This window comes from Rhipicephalus sanguineus, chromosome 6 (genome assembly GCF_013339695.2).
Source record: "Rhipicephalus sanguineus isolate Rsan-2018 chromosome 6, BIME_Rsan_1.4, whole genome shotgun sequence".
In the NCBI taxonomy this organism is placed as follows: domain Eukaryota; kingdom Metazoa; phylum Arthropoda; class Arachnida; order Ixodida; family Ixodidae; genus Rhipicephalus; species Rhipicephalus sanguineus.
The window spans coordinates 68,119,452-68,139,576 of record NC_051181.1 but is presented as its reverse complement, the minus strand read 5'-3'; the positions used below and the strand labels follow the sequence as shown (position 1 = coordinate 68,139,576).

General features: G+C 46.1%; 1 protein-coding gene across 10 annotated transcripts in view; it reads right to left on the bottom strand.

Annotated features, from left to right (window-relative positions):
* The window catches only part of LOC119395867 (uncharacterized), a gene marked incomplete at its 3' end in the record, with an annotated part of 205,015 nt that overhangs the window by 84,585 nt on the left and 100,305 nt on the right, over positions 1-20,125 (bottom strand). For 3 of the 10 annotated variants that reach the window (XM_049416796.1, XM_049416792.1, XM_049416799.1), the window contains 7 exon segments: positions 979-1,133; positions 2,143-2,254; positions 5,174-5,378; positions 12,191-12,327; positions 13,271-13,366; positions 14,141-14,272; positions 16,204-16,330. In XM_049416796.1, the coding sequence (XP_049272753.1) occupies positions 979-1,133; positions 2,143-2,254; positions 5,174-5,378; positions 12,191-12,327; positions 13,271-13,366; positions 14,141-14,272; positions 16,204-16,330 (964 nt within the window). 10 annotated transcript variants of the gene reach the window in all.

The following is a 20,125-nucleotide window of genomic DNA, read 5'->3' as shown; positions in this document are numbered from 1 at the left end:
ACATATCACAAATCAATGACGCATACTTCCATCAAGCTGTATTAGTATAGGTGCACGAGACTTAATTACAAAAGAATATGATGATTTCAGCTTTCTGTGCAGATACCACAATTCTTGACCTTGATTCCTGCCACTTGATTCTTGACCTTGATTCCTGCCTGGCAGTGCTCTGCAAAAACTGTTTGGTGCTTTATTGCTGTTGAACCAACGTGTGAGCTCATCTTGTTGTGTTCGGTAAACTTGCCCGATAATTTGGGCAAATTTATTCAATAAAAATTTGAACAAGTGTAGTGAAATTGCCCCAAAAATATGGGTAAATTTTCAAATAATACAATCTCAATCGAAGCAGTAAAGCTGTTAGCTAAGAACATGTCCCCAGGATCTCACTTCTCAATGGAAGACCAAAAATGCTGAAGTCGTCATAGAAGAAAAGTGCGCTATATCTTCAAGTGTCTCTTCTGCATGTTAATTAGTGTTTTTAAGGCACATTTCAACTTATAAAGAACATCCGATACGGTGAATACAACTCCAGCAATAAAAGTGTTTGTTGCATCCAGGCCCGACTGAATCAGATATATCATATATTTACTCACACAATGATTGCACTCACGTAATGATCGCACCCCTGAATTATTTGCATCAAAATGTGATTTCGTTTTTTGTCTTCCATCCCCACAACATGATGAGCAACATCCATGGTGTTTTCAGGTTTCCACGAGTGAAAGCATAGCCATGATATATTTACAAATCAAAGATGGTATCTATGATGTACTTCAGAAAATGGTGCACGCAATTAGCAAAAGTAAGGCCTTCGAGATCTGTGTCTCGTGCCCAGAGCTGTCACTGTCGCGTTGGTGTGGGCTTATCATCATCATCGGAATTGCTTCTCATGGTCTGATGGTAATCGCGTTGCCTTTAGTCATGCCAGTGTGCAGCGTATCTTAGCAGCAAGGAGAAGTAAAAGCTTGCAATGCATACCTTCTGCACAATCATCTCGGACGGGATGTCCAGCACGCCGACTTCACTCGCCATCACCATGTAGTTGTCCTTGGTGATGTAGTAGCGAGATGGCCGCAGCCCGTTTCGGTCAAGGATGGCCCCAATGTAACGGCCATCGGAAAAGGTCAGCAGGGCTGCAGAGAAATCAGACGAACTTGCGCGTAAAGACTTGCACGCATATCTGTGGAACATCAGCCAGGAGCTGAGAACTGATTCATGGAGCGTATGGTTGCACAGTGCATTGAGGACATCGTACTGCAGAGGCATGGACGCAATACCGTATGTGGTTGCCACATGTTTCACTTTCAACTGCAGTAAAGCCTATTTGCAACCGAGTTTCTCGACTGAGAAAGGTTTGTTTGAGCAAGATATAAAAGGGAGCCAATCATAGTTGACACATTCGATCCTGACTGTAGCGAAATCGCAACTGAAAACGCTCATGTGATAACCACATCGGAAATACCTGCGCTAGACAACCGCCTGAACAATAATTTATGCTAGAACACAGAGATGTGAAGAAAAACAAAACTTCAATTTAAAAAGCACAAGGCAGTCACTATGTATGTAGAAATTTTTTAAGCAATATGCATTTCCTCTTTTGCCTCTTCTTTCCACATTCCAGGGTTTCGGATTTTGTATTCTTGCTGCTGGCTGCTTTGTTGCATTATTGGCTGGTACAAGACATAGTGCAAACAACTGCCATGCTTAGCAAAAAAATTGACATGGCCCAGGCCAGTACCTGATGCACATCAGCACAGACATACTAGGTATCAACACTAACACACTATTTTCCTTGTATATTACTGAATTTCACTTCTGCATATAAACCTCTACTCAGCAAAACAGAACATGAATACCAGTGATTTCTTTAGTCCAATCATAGATAACAGCTTTAAAGCTGTTCATCTTGACAAAGTGAATCATACAGCATTATTAAAGCCACAGCTTTCATACCAATGACACATGTAAGTGTGCATTCACCAACGCTTGGTACGTGCTCCACTAGAGCTTAATACATACATAACTCAGCTAAATAAACAAAGCTCAGAACTCCTTTCAAGCAAAGATGTTGCTTCTTTTTACTAGGTTAAATTTTACGACAGTGAACTTGAGCTTCAACTTATAATGTAAAATTGAACTTACCTGGGCCATCCCAGGGTTCCATGGCACAGCCACTCCACTGGTAGAACTGCCGCTTCTCAACGCTCATCTGTTCATTATTCTGCCAAGCCTCGGGCACCATAGTCATAACCGCCTGCACATAACAGAATGACAAAAACATAAGGGTGAAAACAACTGGTGAAAATTATTACGAGCAGAATGGCGTCCCTCTTGCATGAAACAGCTGTTGAATGATAAGCAATGACAAAAAGAAGCATAAACAGGCATAAACAGGCACAGATGCATGCACACTTACACATACACTGTAAAAGTTTAATGTTATCCTTTCATGACTGTGCACAACATGTAGGCATCGTCATCCGAGCACATCAGTATATGGTGCCAAAAAAAAAAACACACAATTGAAAACCTATTTACGTACCAGTTCATGCCTCGATAGTTATCCTTATGGGACATTAACAAGCTTCCACTCTGGTGAACTATGAAGGGTTAACCCTGGAGTGAATTTTCATACACAGAACAATCAATGAGTTTCTCATTCACTTCTGCCTTTTTGTTAGAATTGTAGACAATGAATGCTCACTGACACTTTTAAGGCTTGCAGAATTTGCCAGTGGAGAATGTTCTCACTGAAACACACTACTTTTACAGTCAAAGCTCGTTAATTCGGATTTCACGGGGTGGGAAGAAATGTCCAAATTGACCGAATTCCGAATTATCAAAAGTATCAAGAAACATTAAACAAATTTGTATTACACCGGAGCACTTTCGTTTTATTGATGAATACGTAAATCAAGTACTTATTTTGCACTTTTCGTTGTCCCGCGACTTCTTTCACAATGCAACCGCAGCACAAGACCCCTGTGTCTTAATTAGCCCGAAACGTGCTCTGCAACCCTCCCTATGCGTACCGCCACAATGAACACCACCACGTGCACGTGATGATACTTTTTTTGCCAGTAAAATCGCCAGAAACTGAACATTCGTCCATCACAATGTAGTAAGCAAGCTAGCAGAGATGTTTTATGCCAGTATGCGGACCGTGGCCGAAAGCTTGCCATTTTCAACATTTTGTGCCAAAATTGAGTTTTCTGACATTGCGCGCACATTTCAAGAAGTCGAAACAAACTAAGCTACTGAGTGGCGCACCCGCTGCGGATGAAGCCGCGGTTGCTAACAAAGCAATCATAGGCAGCGTTCACAAGCAGTCCTGAAGGCACAACCGCCACCTACACACAGAGTCGAAACGAAACTAAGCGCCGCGAAACCTGGCACAATCATGGATGGTGACTACCTAGTTCTGAAGGCATGCGGCGAGAAAGAAACTGCTGCTTCTCACAACTGCTGCAGACGATACCGCGGTTGCTATCGAGGTGATCACAGCATCCATGCAGTCCGCGTACACCGAGTAAGAAGGTTTGCTGCAGCCGCCGAAGCATTGGTTACCAAGAACGCGATTGTCGATGGCAACCATGCCTTTCTGAATGCCCACGGCCAACACAGTGTCTGATGCAGTGGCATGAAGCACAGAGTTAATATAACAGTAATTTAACTCTATAGTCCGCGAACATTGTTCTTGATCTTTTTCCGCTGCATATTTGCAGCGCTTCGCGCTTGGCGCGCTCTGAGAATCGTCCGAATTAACCAGATTGGGGCCAAATATTACTGAATTAATGAGAGTTTAATGTCATTGAAGAATGTATCTGCTGGCCGGAATCGGACAACACATCCGAATTATGTGATTTTCCGAATTGACAAGGGTCAAATTAACGAGCTTTTGCTGTATTAGAAAATTCAATTTTAAAAATATCACATTAGATCCTGCAGTGTTACGAGGCAAAAACATGACATCATTATGAGGGGTCATCTATAGTGAGAGACTACAGATCAGTTTGACCACCTCGGCTGGGTTCTTTAACGTGCGCCTTATATCAAAGTACACATGCTAAGTGTTCTCGCATTTTGCCCTCCTCACAATTTTGCACAAAGGCAAAGCTTTGCCGCAGCTTTCAAGAACAACATACTACTACTATCAGGCTCTAATTGTCATTGTTTTCATACTATTATATTGTTAATTTCACTATAGTATTTTCACCACCCATACTTGCAATCATCCTAATCATTTACACAGCTACCTACTACTGTTCTGGATGGAATGCTTTCCGTTAAATTCCAGTGTACAGTTAGTCAACCTGCCCGGCAGGAAATCTTCCAATGCACTAAAGTGTGCGCATCAATTAGGATGAATGCCTCCTAGCAAGATGCATCCAACTTCAAACAAAATTACAAATCAATGCACTTAGCTGTAGCTTGGTGCAACAGACAGCTGCGAAAACTATCCAGCAATGACACAAATCTCACCTGTGCAGTCAAACCGGCTTGTATCAAACTTGAGTATATTTAGGATTACTGCTAATGTCGAACAGTCCAAACATGCCTTTGAAAATTGAGGACCATTTCTTCTTGTTTTTGCATCGAGCTGTCATGGCCGAGACATTTGCTACAGCAAATAACGCTTCTACCATAATTGCACATGTAGAGAGCTTAGAGCTTGCGTTGCAGGGCTGGGAGACTAGTCAATATGCATGACTTGGAAAAATTGGGACAAGTAGTGCAATCACTCTTATAGCTCAAAACCAGAAACAAGTCAAGCTTTCTCATTTTGTTTTTTCTTCAGGGAACTGAATGTTTTTATGACATGCCGCTCTTGGACTTTGCACCCCCATTTTTTTGTTCCTCTTCTAAACTTCTCATCACAGCGTTGCACTTGCCAACTTGGCTGCCTTTCAATGTGCCGATGCACCTGCTTATTATGATTTTAGGCTATTACCAGGGACATGAAGATGTTTTATTAGAAGCTTATAAGGCATAATTTCGTATATATAACTACTGATGCATAGAACTATTCTGAGATCCCCTTTGAATTTCACATATCCAGGTTCAGCTTATCTTAGCAGTTGACAAAGACTCCACAGGTAAAGAATACACAATTACGGGTGTTACAAAAGCAGGGCGAGGTACAGCCTTCAGTGCAACATGAAAGGTCACTGACCTCTGGAAGAGAGCGTTGCCCAGCCATGACAAGGAACTCGAGCACAGTGTCCACACTGCCGGAGTCGGACAGGTTGGGCTCGACCACGGGGTACAGCTCGCGGAGCCGGTCCCCAAAGATGGACGTCTGCATGACACCCTCACGGGCACGCATCAGGTTCACATTGCCCTGGAGCGTGTTGATCTCTCCGTTGTGAGCCAAGAGCCTGCACAGTACCACACACAACACTATGTCAGCTAGCTCTTAAGGCAAGAGCCTGCACACAACCACACTACATCAGCTAGCTTTTAAGGCAGCTGCAACAATTGCTCATTCTACCGTATTTATTCGAATATAAGGCGAGGTTTTTTTCCGAAAACCGCGGCCTCAAAGTCTACCCCCGCCTTATATTCGAGGTAAACATCAATCATTGCTTCACAGTCGGGAAAAGCACACTATTATTTTCTTTGCATGAAAATGTAAATAATTCCGAATATTTAACATTATAACGTTATTACATGTTTGTGCTGCAACCAAATAGGTCATCGTCAGTGAGAACGGGGGAAAAAAGAAAACGATCTGACGGCAGTTGCCTTCGCAAAGGCAACGGCCGAGAATGTGGCGGGCTCCGAGATCGGCAACGGCGCGTCGCGGGAAGTCATAAAAAAACTCTAAACAGCCAGCGAAAATCCAGTATGTTTCAATCCAAAAGCCGAAATTAAAACCGCAGCTATACCGCAGCTATCCGCAGCCAGCTATTCGGCCATTTTTCCATGTGCGCTTGCATGCACTTGTCTTTTGCGTTCCCTCACTGGTGTGCGTGTAGCGGCAGCCTCCCGTGACCTTTGTTAGAGTGTACTCTACCGTCGTTCGGCGTGGCATTTGACTGGATTACCTACGGGAACATTTCCGTTGTGGCTAGTGATCATGGCAAGTCGTCGTTGTCATTACGATGCAGCTTTCAAAAGAAAAGTTATCACCGATGCCGAAGCTTTGGGCAACTGCGCTGCTGGTCGGAAGTACGGCGTCCCAGAAAACAACGTGCGTCGTTGGCACGGTGTAAGAAAAATAATTTAGGTGTGGACACTCCGCCCGACGGCGCGTCCACATAATGTTCGCCTCTTTCCTCCTCTCGGCCCCCATGTCGCAGCGCCTCCCACGCAACCGCGGCCGGCGCATGTACTATAGAATACGAGCTGCGTGCGTAGCGTCCGTAACGGCGTTGCGCACGTGAGAAGTCAGCGAGCAGAAAGACTGCTCACGCGCTCTAAGCAAGACGCCGCGCTTTTACGTACGCAACGCTGTTAGGGACGCGTTCCCCGCACGTCGCATTTTTCGGTCGCGAGCATGGTCGCGAGAAACGCGGTATGCGTTCCTTGCTCTAGTTGCTAGCGTGCACGGTTAAAAAAATGCAATGAGGTGAAAAAAAAATAAAGAAAAACGCGCGTTCGCCTCGTCGCAATAGGTTTCTTAAGCCCCCATGTCGCAGCGCACCCCACGAAACTGCGGCCGGCGCATGTATTAAAGGCGAACATTATCTGGACGCGCTCTCCTTCGCGGCGGGCGGAGAGTGTCCACACCTAAATTATTTTTCTTACACCGTGGTCGTTGGAGAAAAGAGAAGGGGGCCCTCTTTGCCTCCGCTGCGACGCGCAAAGCTTTCCGGGGACCGCGCAAGGGTGTGTTTCCCGAAGTGGAGGCAAGTCTGACTGAATTCGTCAGACAAACCAGGAGCCGTGCCTTGACTGTGACAACGGAAATGCTACTGATGAAGGCCCGAGAGTTCGCAAAAGATCGCGGCATCTCCGGGTCGCAGTTCAAGGCCAGCCGAGGCTGGGTGCAGAAATACATGAGGAGAGCCGGTTTCTCACTTAGAAGGCGGACTTCTATAACGCAAAAGCTTCCCCGTGACTACGAAGAAAAGCTGCTGTCTTTTCAGCGTTACGTTATTGGACTGCGAAGAGAGCGCAATTTCCTCCTCGGCCAGATCGGGAATGCGGACGAGACCCCGATATTTTTTGACATGCCGTCGGCGCAAACGGTACACACGAAAGGTGACCGCCAAGTGCACATACGTACCGCGGGGTGCGAAAAAGCGCGGATCACCGTTATGTTAGCGTGCACCGCCGACGGGCACAAGCTGCCGCCTTACGTGGTGCTGAAGAGGAAAACGATGCCTAAAAATGAAAATTTCCCTAAGGGCGTGCACATCCGCTGCCAAGAAAAAGGCTGGATGACTGAGGCACTCGTCATCGACTGGATTAAAACTGTGTGGTGCCGGCGCCCCGGGGCACTGTTGGCTCGCCAATCGATGCTCGTCCTTGACGCTTTTCGGGGACATCTGACCGAGGGAGTCAAGAAAAAGCTACAGGAAGAAGCCACCGATCTGGTTGTCATCCCCGGTGGCATGACGAGCCAGCTGCAGCCATTGGACGTGTGTCTCAACAAGCCTTTTAAGGACCATGTAAGACGCCTCTACAACGAATGGATGGCCTCCGACGAAACGGCTTTGACACCGTCGGGCCGTTTGAAGCGTGCGTCTCCGTCGGTAGTGGCTCGCTGGATAGCCGACGCTTGGGCAGCTATACCCGACGCTATGGTGGCCGCTTCTTTCAAGAAGTGCTGCATTTCCAACTCGCTGGACGGCACTGACGACAGCGAAGTTTGGGAGTGCGCCAGCGACAAGGAAAGCAGTGATGCTTCAGATGATGACAGCTCGTGATTATGTGGTATCACGGCTGAATTTCGCGAACTTCAAAGGTGGGAATTTAAATAAAGTTTCTGGCGGGATCTCTCGCCTTATATTGGTGTGCAAACTTTTTTTCCTTTTCTTCGGTCCTTCAACTCCCCCCTCGCCTTATAATCGTGACCGCCTTATATTCAAGTAAATACGGTAAGTTGGGCTGAAGATTTTGCCATTTGCTTGGTAACAGCTTTATTCGTGTTCTAGTTAATCCCAGTGAATGAAAACTTACTTTCACCCTACAGAAAAATCACTCAAGTGCATACTGCAGCAAAGCACAGTAAGAATTGTTCAATTTTTCAGTAAGTGTTGTCGTGCTTTCATCACCCCCATAGTTCCCGTGGAAAAATAAAAGTTCCATTGATTGATTGATTGATTGATTGATTGATTGATTGATTAATTGACATTCACAAATTGTGGACCCTGTGCATGATCAAGTTCGGGGAATGCCAGATATGGGAATTTCAATTACCTCATGTCAAGTTTACTTGAAGGACCCCCATGTAGTCACTTGAATCGCACAACTTATAAAAAACATTACCAGACAGAATGAAAAAAGTGAACGGATTACACAAAGACATACTGACATTAAGAAAGAGCACTCAATGTCTACGTTATAGCACCTCATGAAAAGCTCTTGTGCATATAATACAAATTCAAGGCAAAAAGTCCAATCAAAATTGTCTTGAGATGTATCCCAGACAACACTCGACGTCCCGAGGTCGTCCTCAAATGGTACAATCGTCCTCGCACATTTCTCGATGTCCTTGGTACGTATTGAGTACGACACGAGCTGGTTTGGCCCGGAAACGTCTTTGCGAGTGCTTTCTGAGGACAACAAGTTGTCCTGAAAAGGTTCTTCCAGATACCTTTTGGGGATGACAAAAGCAATCGAGAGCGCGCTAGCAAGTTGTCCTGAAAAGGTTCTTCCAGGGACCTTTTGGGGATGACAAATGCAATGCATGCACTGAGCGCTTACATATGATTCCTCGCGTCCTTTTCACACTAAGTAGATGCATATCATATCTGAAAATTTTCTCAGCACGTTTGTTTCACACAGACATTGCGTATTTTCGCCTCGTTGCTTCTCTTTTGGTTGAAAAGCTTCAAATTGCGCGTTTCGCTTTCTGAAACACAAGTAATTAACAATATTGGGTATCGAAGCTGATATTGCGAAATGTTCATTTAAAATAGTGTGTTCCTGAACGTGGCAGCCATATATTAGTGAATATCCGCCACTGAAGCGCGTAATAACAAACTAACCGCTGGCAACCATTGACCATGCGTTGCCGTTCTGGATAGTCAAGTAGCCAAATCAGCCAAGCCATTCCAAGTCAACTGACTGTCAAGATGGGATCTTGCAATGAAGGTTAGTGCAATGCAAACCGCATCTTTGTTGTTTGTGTGTACAGTACAGTTTAGTGTACAGTTAACAAAAGTAAGATGTCTGAAAGTGCAAATCGTAGACGTCGACGGGAGGTCAATCGCCGTGTTGATGGGTGCTTCACGTTACTCAACGCTCTGACTGGTGCTCCAATGAATGGATCGGCACCAGTCGAACAAATCGCGGTGAATTGTGCTTCGGAGAGTCCCAATGTGAATAACGGGGAATCGAGGGCGTCTGACACATGGCCCGACCTCGGGCAAGTGAACTCGATGCCCGTGTCGAGTGCACTGGTGGGCTGTCAGAGCGGAGCCTCTAACACTAATGAGTGCACTGTGCACGATACACGTGGTGACGAGGACATTGTGCCAGACTTTCGAGGAAGTTTACAAGCATGGGCCATTGAGTCGCAGTCGTCGCATGCTGCGGTGACATCACATGAGACTGTCATGAAATGTAGCATTGTTCCACACGGGACAGCATCTGGTTCCTTTTGCATGTATTAATCCTTTCATTAAAATCGTAACTGCCTTTATTTGACGTCTTTTTTTGCAGGAGTAGTCCGGTACAGTAAAACATCTTTGCAAATTTGTGTTGAATGCCTTAATATTGCTTTTTTTTTCAGACACTGCCTCTGACTATATACTTGGACTCGGATGCCTGAGAAAGCGGTCCTCATAACCAGTCGGGACTAATTACTGTTTAAATAAATGAATTTCAGTCAACAAGCTTTGTTTTTTTTTTTTGTCATAGTCAAGCACTTATTGTCACCTCTCCGTTTATTGACACAGTATACATACACAAGACCTCAGAGAGGTGTTTTTCCTTTAATGTATGTAAATACCTCGAAAAGAATAAATCATATGTAGTAATACAATATATCACAGCCTACGGTACCGAACCGGCTGCACAATGGTTGTTCTGAAAACATACTAAAAAAGTCCTGAAGTGTTGTTTTGAGGACGTCCTGAGGTTGTTATGAGTACGGACAACAGGACTGGATTAGTGCCATTCTAGTACCGTAACAGGACGTCCTGAGGATATCATAATGTCCTCAAGGTGGCATACTGAGGATGTCCTGAGGTTGTTATTGTGTTGTCTGGGATGTGCCAAATTTTAAGCATGATTAAATAGTCATCACTGCTTTTTTCATTGATGCATGCTATCTTGGCATGCACAGTTGCACAACCAGTCTCACATACAGTTGTACATGCAACACATGAGAAAATATCATGGCAAACGAAACAGACGTAACTTGTGTAAGCAAGGGAGTTGCACAGTTCTGTTCCAACTTCATATTTGTTGTTCTGTATTATTCCAATAGCAACCTTAGTAAGATTTTGCAAGTCTTCTGAAAAGTGCAGTCCTACTAGTCTATATGTGCTGAAATATTCATCACAACTCATTTCCTAACATAGCTCTTGTTGGACTGAAGCAAAATTGCGTATCCCACCAAATCAAAAACAAACCAAGTTCTAGATGTTAGTATACGCATGTAAACATAGCCGATTACTTTCTTGGAGTGGGCAGTTGTTCATTGCTGCTTTGATTTGCACTGTTCTACTATCAGATAGAGATTTACTGTCATATTTAAAGTTTTAAAAATCTACAGAGGGTTGACACACTCTGTTAAACTTTTATTTCTGCTGCTGAGAATGGCGATAATGCCAAAATAGCATGTTCTGTTTGTTTTTCGTACATGTATTATAGCTCATCATAGCTGGCCAAAAGACAGTCAAGCTGAGAAACTGCCGTGTTCTGCGTAATACAGTAGAACCCCGCTGATACGTTTTTGAAGGGACCGTAGGAAATAAACGTAAGAGACGGGAAACGTAAGAGCCGAAAAACAGGAAAAACGGCAAAATATTTAGTGGCACAGAATTTTATTTCAATTCTTACAAGCAGCACGAAAATTGGCGCGCTCAGCCGCGATCTAGTCGATGGATAGAAACGCGGAGCTTAGGACGGCCTCATCCACAGAAATGTAATCAACAGATGTGATTTTTTTAACACCAACAGCTGTAGGCATGAAAGAACTAAGCACACGCAATCACGACCGGCGCGGCGAGTCCGACCGCGAACCGCACGCACGACCATGCGAGCTCCAACCAGCTCGAACTCCTCCCGTTCTCCGACAAATAACGATGATGATGAGTCTACGCCAACGCGATGGCAGAAGTGAATGCCAATCTCGAAGGCCTTGCTTTCACAAGCAATTACGTCATACACGCCATGTTTGTGCAATGCAAATCTCAGAGGCTATGCTTTTGTCAATGGTAAATGCCAATCTCGAAGGCCTTGCTTTCGCGAGCAGTTACGTCATAGACGCCATCTTTGCAATTTGAATCTCGAAGGCCATGCTTGTTTTGCATCAATTGAAAGATTCTGTTGCTTGCGCCTCTCATGCGGCTAATATTACGGTCAAACGAGGCCAAGCTGCGTGAAAATGCACCATGGCCGCTCTCTTTGGTAGTCACTCAGTCGGCTCCGAGCGCACTTCGCGACGTATCATACGGGAACGGTCCGACAGTTACGACGTAACAGCGGGGTTCCCAATACATTGTATCCTATGGGAGCTATGCCGGGACCGGCGGAAAACGACGTAACAGCCGGGAAAACGCAGCAGTGAGGAACGTAACAGCAGGGTTCTACTGTACACCTCGAGAACTAGAAGGAATAAGCAGCATGTTTATTTTGGGCTGATTGGTACCTCTCATATCAAACAGCAAAATACTGAGCAGCTCGAAACGCAAGATAAAGGGACAAAACCACGTGACAAAACACCCAGTCTTGAATTTCTTTTCTTTGCCTTGCGTTCGCGCTGTTTTATTATTCCGCTGTTTGGCTGTAGGAGGCATGTAGTAGTTGTGAAGCAGGTCGTTGCTCACTGCGGCGTTACAAAACCACTTACCGCAGTGGGTGGGCCCTCTCCCAGCTGGGGAACGTGTTTGTCGAGAAGCGGGCATGGACGAGGGCCAAGTACGTCTCGCATTCGGGATCCTGGAGATCTAAGAAGTACCGCCACAGCTGGGTGGTCGTCAGCTGGCCCTGAAAGAGAAGAGAGGCAAAGAGGCATTGGTTCCATTAAACTGCAGAGTTTCCATTAATACAGATGCGCTAGTAATCAAACATTTCAAATGTTGTATCGAATAGTGGCCTATTTGATTTGGTCTTTGAATTGAACAGCCACTGTTCGTAAATGCAGATATCTTTCTATACTTTGGAAATATTTGAAAGTGTCATCTGCACCCGAATAAACACAAAACTGGCGCAAATAACACATGTTTAATCCCTGCAGGCACAGTGCAGGCATAAAACACAATATGTTATGTGCTGTGGCATGCTGCTTCACTTGAGAAGTCAGACTTTACCGGCTATGCAATGATGATTAGCATTCGAAAAGGTCAAGAAAAGACTGCTTATTTGCTTCTGATGCTCTACTTGTGCTTTAAATGCTAAAATTATGAACACTAAGATGTGAATATCATTTAATAATAATTGTAAAAATGCTGGTTCCTTATATTCGAGGACTATGCACGAAGTATTCAATAGCTGATTCACTTTGCTTCTTCCATTATTCGACTTACACACTATTTGGTCAAAAAGATCACTACAATTCTCACACAGTGACACCCCTATTGATTGATGTTGCAAAGCTGCCAAGTGGGCTGCAAAGACAACTGCTGTAGAGGACCCCAGATTACTCCTGAGCATCTAGGGATTCTTGACCGTGACCTAAATCGAAGTACATGACAGGATTCTGAATTCTGCTCAAACTTAAATTGCACCACCACAGAGCAACACACAATTCCATATGCTTAAATGCTGCCAAACAGCTAAAGAGAGTCCTAATGAAGGCAACCAGGGAGCAGTTATGCCAATATCAAACAGTTTGCCAGATTGAAGCAGAAGCAGATTAGAGCACAAGGACCAGATCAAGCTGCGACAAAAAATATTCGTTTTACATGGATCTACCCCCAGCCTATCTCACCTTGTATACGATAGTGTCCGGTGACAGGCTGCAGATGTAGTAACGCAGCTTATCACTGGGAATCTTGTGAGAAGTGGTCTTCCGGAGGACAAACACCTGTGGAAAAATGTGTAAATAAATAAATAAACAAATAAATAAATAAATCATTGATTCATTCAATCATTCAATCATCAGTCATCCTTTTATGGTTATCTGTAACCACTTATGCAAAAACTTTTTTTCATAAGTCCCCCATAACCTTGCTGCTGATTTTATGCCTATCTTCCAATACAAGCTTGAAAATATAGCACATACTACAGTAGACACTCGTTAAGTGAACCTGAAGGGACAGGGAAAATATGTTTCATTTAAGAGGAACCCCGTTTACTGAGAGATGAACAGAGGCGCAGACTTGAAGTATGGAACCAGTCATATTAGACGCAGTTGTTCCATTTAAGCAGCAGTTCCATTTAAGAGATTGTTTACACAGTATTCAATATATATCTGTGGAGCTTTCTTCAAGAGCTAGTAAAGTCATATTATAAAGGAGTGATAATATGCTTTATCTAAAAGCTGGAGATGCACTTACACAGGAATCGTGCTTCTTACACCAAACTGATGTAATAATCATCAAGGAGCTCATCCCCTTAATTAGTAGTGTTCCACAATCATCCGCCTAATTTGCAAGTTCAAAACAAACTGCCAGACAGTCTCAGAGAGATTGTGCCACCCTTAATAGCACATAACGCACTTACTACTTAACAACATATGGAATGAAAACGCTGGCACGACTTTCAGGTTTCTGGGCACCACCTTGAAGTGTTGTAGTGACGCAGTTTGTCAGAAACAAAAAAGAAGACAGTCACTGAGAAGTACAAAGGCAGGACTCACGTCTCGCTTGAAATCGCTGCCTGCCTGTCCACCGGTGGGTACCACAAACACCTGGCGCATGTAAGGCTCTGTGGAACGAGCCACTGAGCCCAGGGTTGCGTCATCTGTGGGAAGGGTCCTCCAGCAGAGAACCTACACACCCAGAGTCCGAATTAGACTGCTTCGCAGAGACAACTCAACAACTCTGAAGTGCTGAAAAAATTGCTACGTGAGATGTAGCAAGCTAGAAAGAGTTCGGTATGGTGCTTTAAATTGTGATGCACTGCTTGACTTACGAAGTTACCCAAATTACACAAGTAATTAGTACTTTAAGAAGCTATTTTTTTTAACACGGTAAATGATTCTAAAGAAATCCCCAGTTTGCGAGAGGTAGTGGTTGACAAAGCACTGTTGGGGCTGTCTTTGTATCACTTTGCCCACCTTTTTCATCAGTTGGCCCTAGTTAGGTGGCACACAATGCGTATGACAACTGACTGACTATATACTAGTATTGCAATAACTCATAATCTGCCAATGTTATAAGCTTACATATTCATACCTGCCAACCTCACAGCATGAAAATTCGGGAGACTGCAGCGGAGGGCGGGGGGGGGGGGGGGGTGAGTGGTTTTTTTTCTTTTTGCATGGAAATTACTGAGACTGAAGACTGACATCAGAAAGGGGTAAGGATGTTTGTTTTGAGCTGCTTGAACCAAGCTTCTTTACTTGTGAAGGCACCAAGGCAGTTCACAGGCGCACGTGGTACAGAATCCGTACTTATCACCTTTCCGCGAAGTCACAAAGCACGGAAAGCCAGCTGTGTATGAGTCCAGAAACACTTGCAAGTACTTTGATTTTGACGCCGTCATCGACCTTCTAACTGAACTCTGGAAACACGCAACCCCCACGGCAGACGGCGTAGCGTACAAAATGCGGGGGCCAAGGAGACGCAAAAGTTCTGGCTAGGCTCAACGGAAACGATTGCCGCAAATGAACTGAACGGTGGCCGGAGCGGCAAGATTGCAACACGCGGCGCTGTTTCTCCCGAGCACGCCGATATCGAGAGTGCAAAGCACAATGGGGGCCGCTTATTTACCGCCGGTCTGCCGGCCACCCCTCCTTTCGAAAATGGAATGTGCTCGACAATCTCGCCATCTCGTTATCGAAGCGCTCGTGCAGCGCCGCGGCTCCGGCCGCCGTGCACTTTTGGCAATCTTTTTCCGTTGAAACTGTACCTTTTCCCTCGCCTTCTCTCGGTACGGTGGCGAGCGCTTCTCGCGGCCAGCCTTCGCCCATATGCGTAGTGCCTAGAATGTACTCAGCGGTATTCTACGATATGGTTACAATGAAATTGAAGTGTGGTGGCGAGTGCTCTTCCGCAGCACCCCCACAGCAGGAAAGGCTGACGTACGCGCATGATTTTAAAAAAAGAGAGAGAAAAAAAACTGCCTCTGCTCTGGTGGCCACTTTTTGGGAGATTCGAGATGACATTCGTAAAATCGGGAGATTAGGTCCAAATTCGGGAGTCTTCCGGACTATTCGGGAGAGTTGGCAGGTATGCATATTGTCACGGAAATAAAATGCGAATAGACTGCAGTATGGCTTTCGGAAAAGCGGTTTCGATCTAGCAGCACGTGTTTGAGTTCTTCCACCAACAGCGAATCCTAGGCCACACGTAAATCGGGGCTGCTGAACCGAAGGTAGTGGGTTTGATCCCGGCCGCGGCGGCCCTATTTCGGTGGAAGTGAAATGGTAGAGGCTCGTGTACTGTGCGATATCAGTGCACGTTAAACATCAAACAGTTGAAATTTACGGAGCCCTCTACAACGGCATCCTTCGTAATCATATCATGGTTTTGGGACATAAAACCTCAGATATTAAATTATAAATGAAGGTGAAAGTGTAGCCACACAACAGGCAGAGACCCACTGTATGCACCTGTCAATATGAACCTTACGATTCTGAGCTCATTTCACGGCCACTCTGCAGAACCGCACCTGTGCCAACCTCATGTAAAGTACAATCTGCACCATATCTCGACAATGTCAAGACATAAGAACCATGATCGAGACAATGAGATGCACCTTCAGGTTGTTGGCCAGGGCCTCTTCCTCGAACCTCCTCTCGGCTTCAGGAGCTGTCATCTGTTCCAGGAAGCAGACACCCGTGGCATAGTGACCAGCAGGGGGCAGCACTATGTTCAGCTCCTCCCTGCAGTGACCAGGTAGAGTAATAATGATGATTGCGCCTCGAGCTCATATACATAAGCAAGACTGCAGTAATAATTAACTTTTATGCCACATGTATACAAATTTACGCCATGACTTGGATACCATCAGATAAACATTGACATAAAGAGCATGAATATAATGAAATATAGAATATAATTAAAGAAGGCTTGGTTGCACATGCTTTAAAGAGACTTACAACCAATTTTTGTGGTACCTGTTTTCTTTAGTGCAACAGAAAGCTTATCGGTCAGTGTCTAAACAAGGAGTGGTAACGCAAAAAATGCCATGAACATTTTTATCAGACATTTTTAGACCTGCAGCGCTGACGAACTCGTACACACAACACATTCTGCAAACGTCCGATTTTTTCGAATGTCTGCTCGAATTGCAGCTTCAAAAGGGCATTAATTGATGCCACTATCCCTGCAGCGTCGATCATCTCGCAGGCTCGAGCCAGAGCATTCGCGAGTCCATCCGTGTGCGGCTGTGGCGGAATCCGAAAGTTAGCTTTGCCGCAATGTCAAGGTGTTACAGGGTGAAGCATAGCGAGACTCTGAAGGGACTACTGTCACTGCGCGGTGCGGCGATGCCTTTACGAATAAGCACCGGAAATGCACGGAGGCGCGATGGCGGCCAGCGGCGACCGCGCCAGTACGGTTTAAGGCCGAGACAGGCGGTACGATTTTCCATGCGATGCGACGTCCGACACGGCGGTGGGGAAACCGGAATGGTGACCTTTCATAGCATCGGACAGCCACCATTCCCTCTCCCCCACCGCTACGTCGGCCGGCACATCGCATGGAAAATCGTACCGTCTGTCTCGCGCTTTAATCGCTGATAAGCATCTTAAGCTAACTGGTCGGTAAGGCATGTGACCTAGTGCAGTTGTAAGCGCACTGCACACTTTTGATAGGCGACAATACAAACCTGCTGCGTCGCCGTTCACTGCTGCCTCTTTGTGCAAGACCACTATGTGCACTACACATACGCGTTGCTTTCACTAACGAAGGCAGCTTGCCATCGCCGAGCCCGTGTGTGGTCAGGAACTGAGTGGGCACGTGACGAACGCTCAGGACAAACGCGTGCGTACGGTGCATGCAGCAAGCCACCCGCCAGTGAAGGCGTGAGCTTAGTAGGCGACGTGCTGCATGCAACTAGGCAGGATCGGCTGGGTTCTGATGTGATCGGGGGTCTGCCCATAGGACCGGGAGCAGCCAGGCCTCGGGGAGAAGTCGAGTTCAGGAGCCGGAGTTGATAACAGTAACGTTTATTTTACATGTCGTTTTGGTAGCGTGCCGTAGCGTCGTCTAGCGACGCTGCGTCGCGTCGACGTAGCCTCGACGTGGCCTGTCGAAGCCTTGTCGTAGCATAGCATGCATGGAGCGTCTCGACGCTCGCGTTATAACGCCTGGGCCTTCCCAGGATTCCCTGCTGGAGGAAACAATCAAGTCCAAGACAGTCCAATCAAAGATGTTGTCTTCATCTCCGCCCACTAAGTAAGCACCGCCTCCTTCGCACTCCGGGAAAGAGAGAAGCGGCGCACCTGGGACGACGGACGGTCCCGGGAGACAAACAAAAACATAATAAAGCACTCTACACACAAGGAACAGTTCCCGGCGTGGCACATTCCCGAAAACAGGCTGCGTTGTCAGGTGTGCCGTCAGGTGCAGTCGTTCCTTGACTTGATAGCGCCGTCAGTGCAGCTGACGGCCAGCTCCCAGTCAGGTCACAAAGCCACAAAGGAACCATACACACAATGAACGGGTCACTGCAGCGTACATTCCTGACGACGGGCCGTGATGCCAGGTGTGTTGACAGCTGCAAACCTCTCCTTGCCTCGATGCGTAGCCGGTGCAGGTGACGGCCAGCCGCCGGCAGGGTCCCAAAGTCGCATCTCCCAGAAGTCGCATCTCGCATTGTTCGGCGCATCTCGCAGCAGTGCACAAACGACTGCCTCCTCCGAGCAGCCTGGACTGCAAATAGTTCATAAAGGCGTCAAATCAGCCAAGCGTGTCCAAGGCGATTGAAGAGCGAACTGACGGCCTTGAAGGGCTCAGGACACTACGGCAGGGTCGTCGCCTCATCCGGTGCGTTTCGGGGAACGTTGAGGTCGAAGAAAGCAGGGCTGATGTCGCCATACCATTCTGACGATCCAGCGGCGCCAAGCCGTGAAGTCCGATCATAACAGTTCCCTGCAGGTACCGAACGTATTCACGAGAACCCGCGGGAGCACCTAACTGTGTCCAATAAGTGTACCAGCAGGCCTTGAGAGCTACTTCGGACGTGGCTGTAGCGATTTGACCACTTGAGCGAAGTAAAAAAAAAACAACAACATGAATTCGTTTTTTCGGACTGCCTGACTTTTTGAACGATTTCGTCGCCCCCTAGGCAGTCCGAAAAATCTACGTTGATTTCACTTTTGTTAATTAAACTCTGAGAATTTGCCAACAAGCTTTGCATAGTCTCGAAAGACTCCAGGTATAAACAACTCCAAGAGCAATTAAAGGATCAAAGGAAGTTCATTTTGACGCAATTTGACGGTTCTGTTCATATCTTCATGCTGAGAGCTACACAACTTATAATAGCGATCTTCCACTAAATTTAAGCATGCGTAGACGAAAATTTACTTCACGTCGAAGCACACTGCCACTTTGTAGCACGATACCCTGTGTACAAAATTATAATTCCCGAGTTCGAAACCAAAACGCAATGAGGGTGATTTCGCATTAGCGTACAGTGCGCAGGAGGGGATTCTGCGCCAGGTTGGGGTTTCACAACAACGTTGCTGGAAGTAAGCTAGGCGATCAAAGGAAAAAGGAAATAAAGAGATTACTCGTCACCCTCCTTATTTAATTGCCCTTTTCATACAACGACCTCCTCTGGACTCCGGTGATGCATAATTTTCAAATATGTCAAAGTTCACGCGAAGGCGAACATACCATATGGGACTAAAATTAAGCCTCTTGTTCCGGCAATTATGTCTAGTCGACGAGCACATATATCCGTCGTTTGAACCACGCGTGAAGCGTACGTGCAACTGCTTAAAACTACAACCTTCTTGAGCTGGTATAAGTATAGGATTGTCATAGATTAGGGCATCGCCTCGAGTTATGAGAATCACTCAAGATAGCGGGTTAGTGCGCACACACCCTTTCACCGTCTCATCGCGATGCGCACTTGGACACACACACACACACACACACACACGCACACACACAACACCACATCTACAGTGGAGTCTTGTATACAATGCGGCGCACGCACCGTACAAATAAAGGAACTCAAGCGACCCGCTTGAATTAGCCGCCCGCGCCTCGTTCCACTTAATCGTCACATCTGCGGGCGCTCTGAGCTGCAGCTCCACGACTTCCAATTAAGTGGAGCGCAGCCGTATGCCTCCTAGATAATGAGTGTTTGCCGAGAGCACACCGGCAACTCCGGCTTTCCGAAAGTCCTAATTAATTGCATTAACTGGCACGCCGCTGGATGAGCCTCCAAATTAATGAGTGCATGCCACAGGACAATGCAAGTGTTAGCCTGGACCGCATTGAAAGCTCAGGCTTGCCAAATGTCTTCTCTTAACGATGCTGGGGCTAATGAGATCTCCGTGCGGAGTGTCCACGCGCGTGCATTGTTTTGCGTTACTGCCAATCACCGCTTCTCACCAGATTATAGCTGTTGCCAAGTTATCGCTCGGTGCAAGATACGGCGCAGATATTGTATCCGAAGCTTACGTACACGGTTGCCGACTTTACGAGTGAAAAGTTCCTTGTCA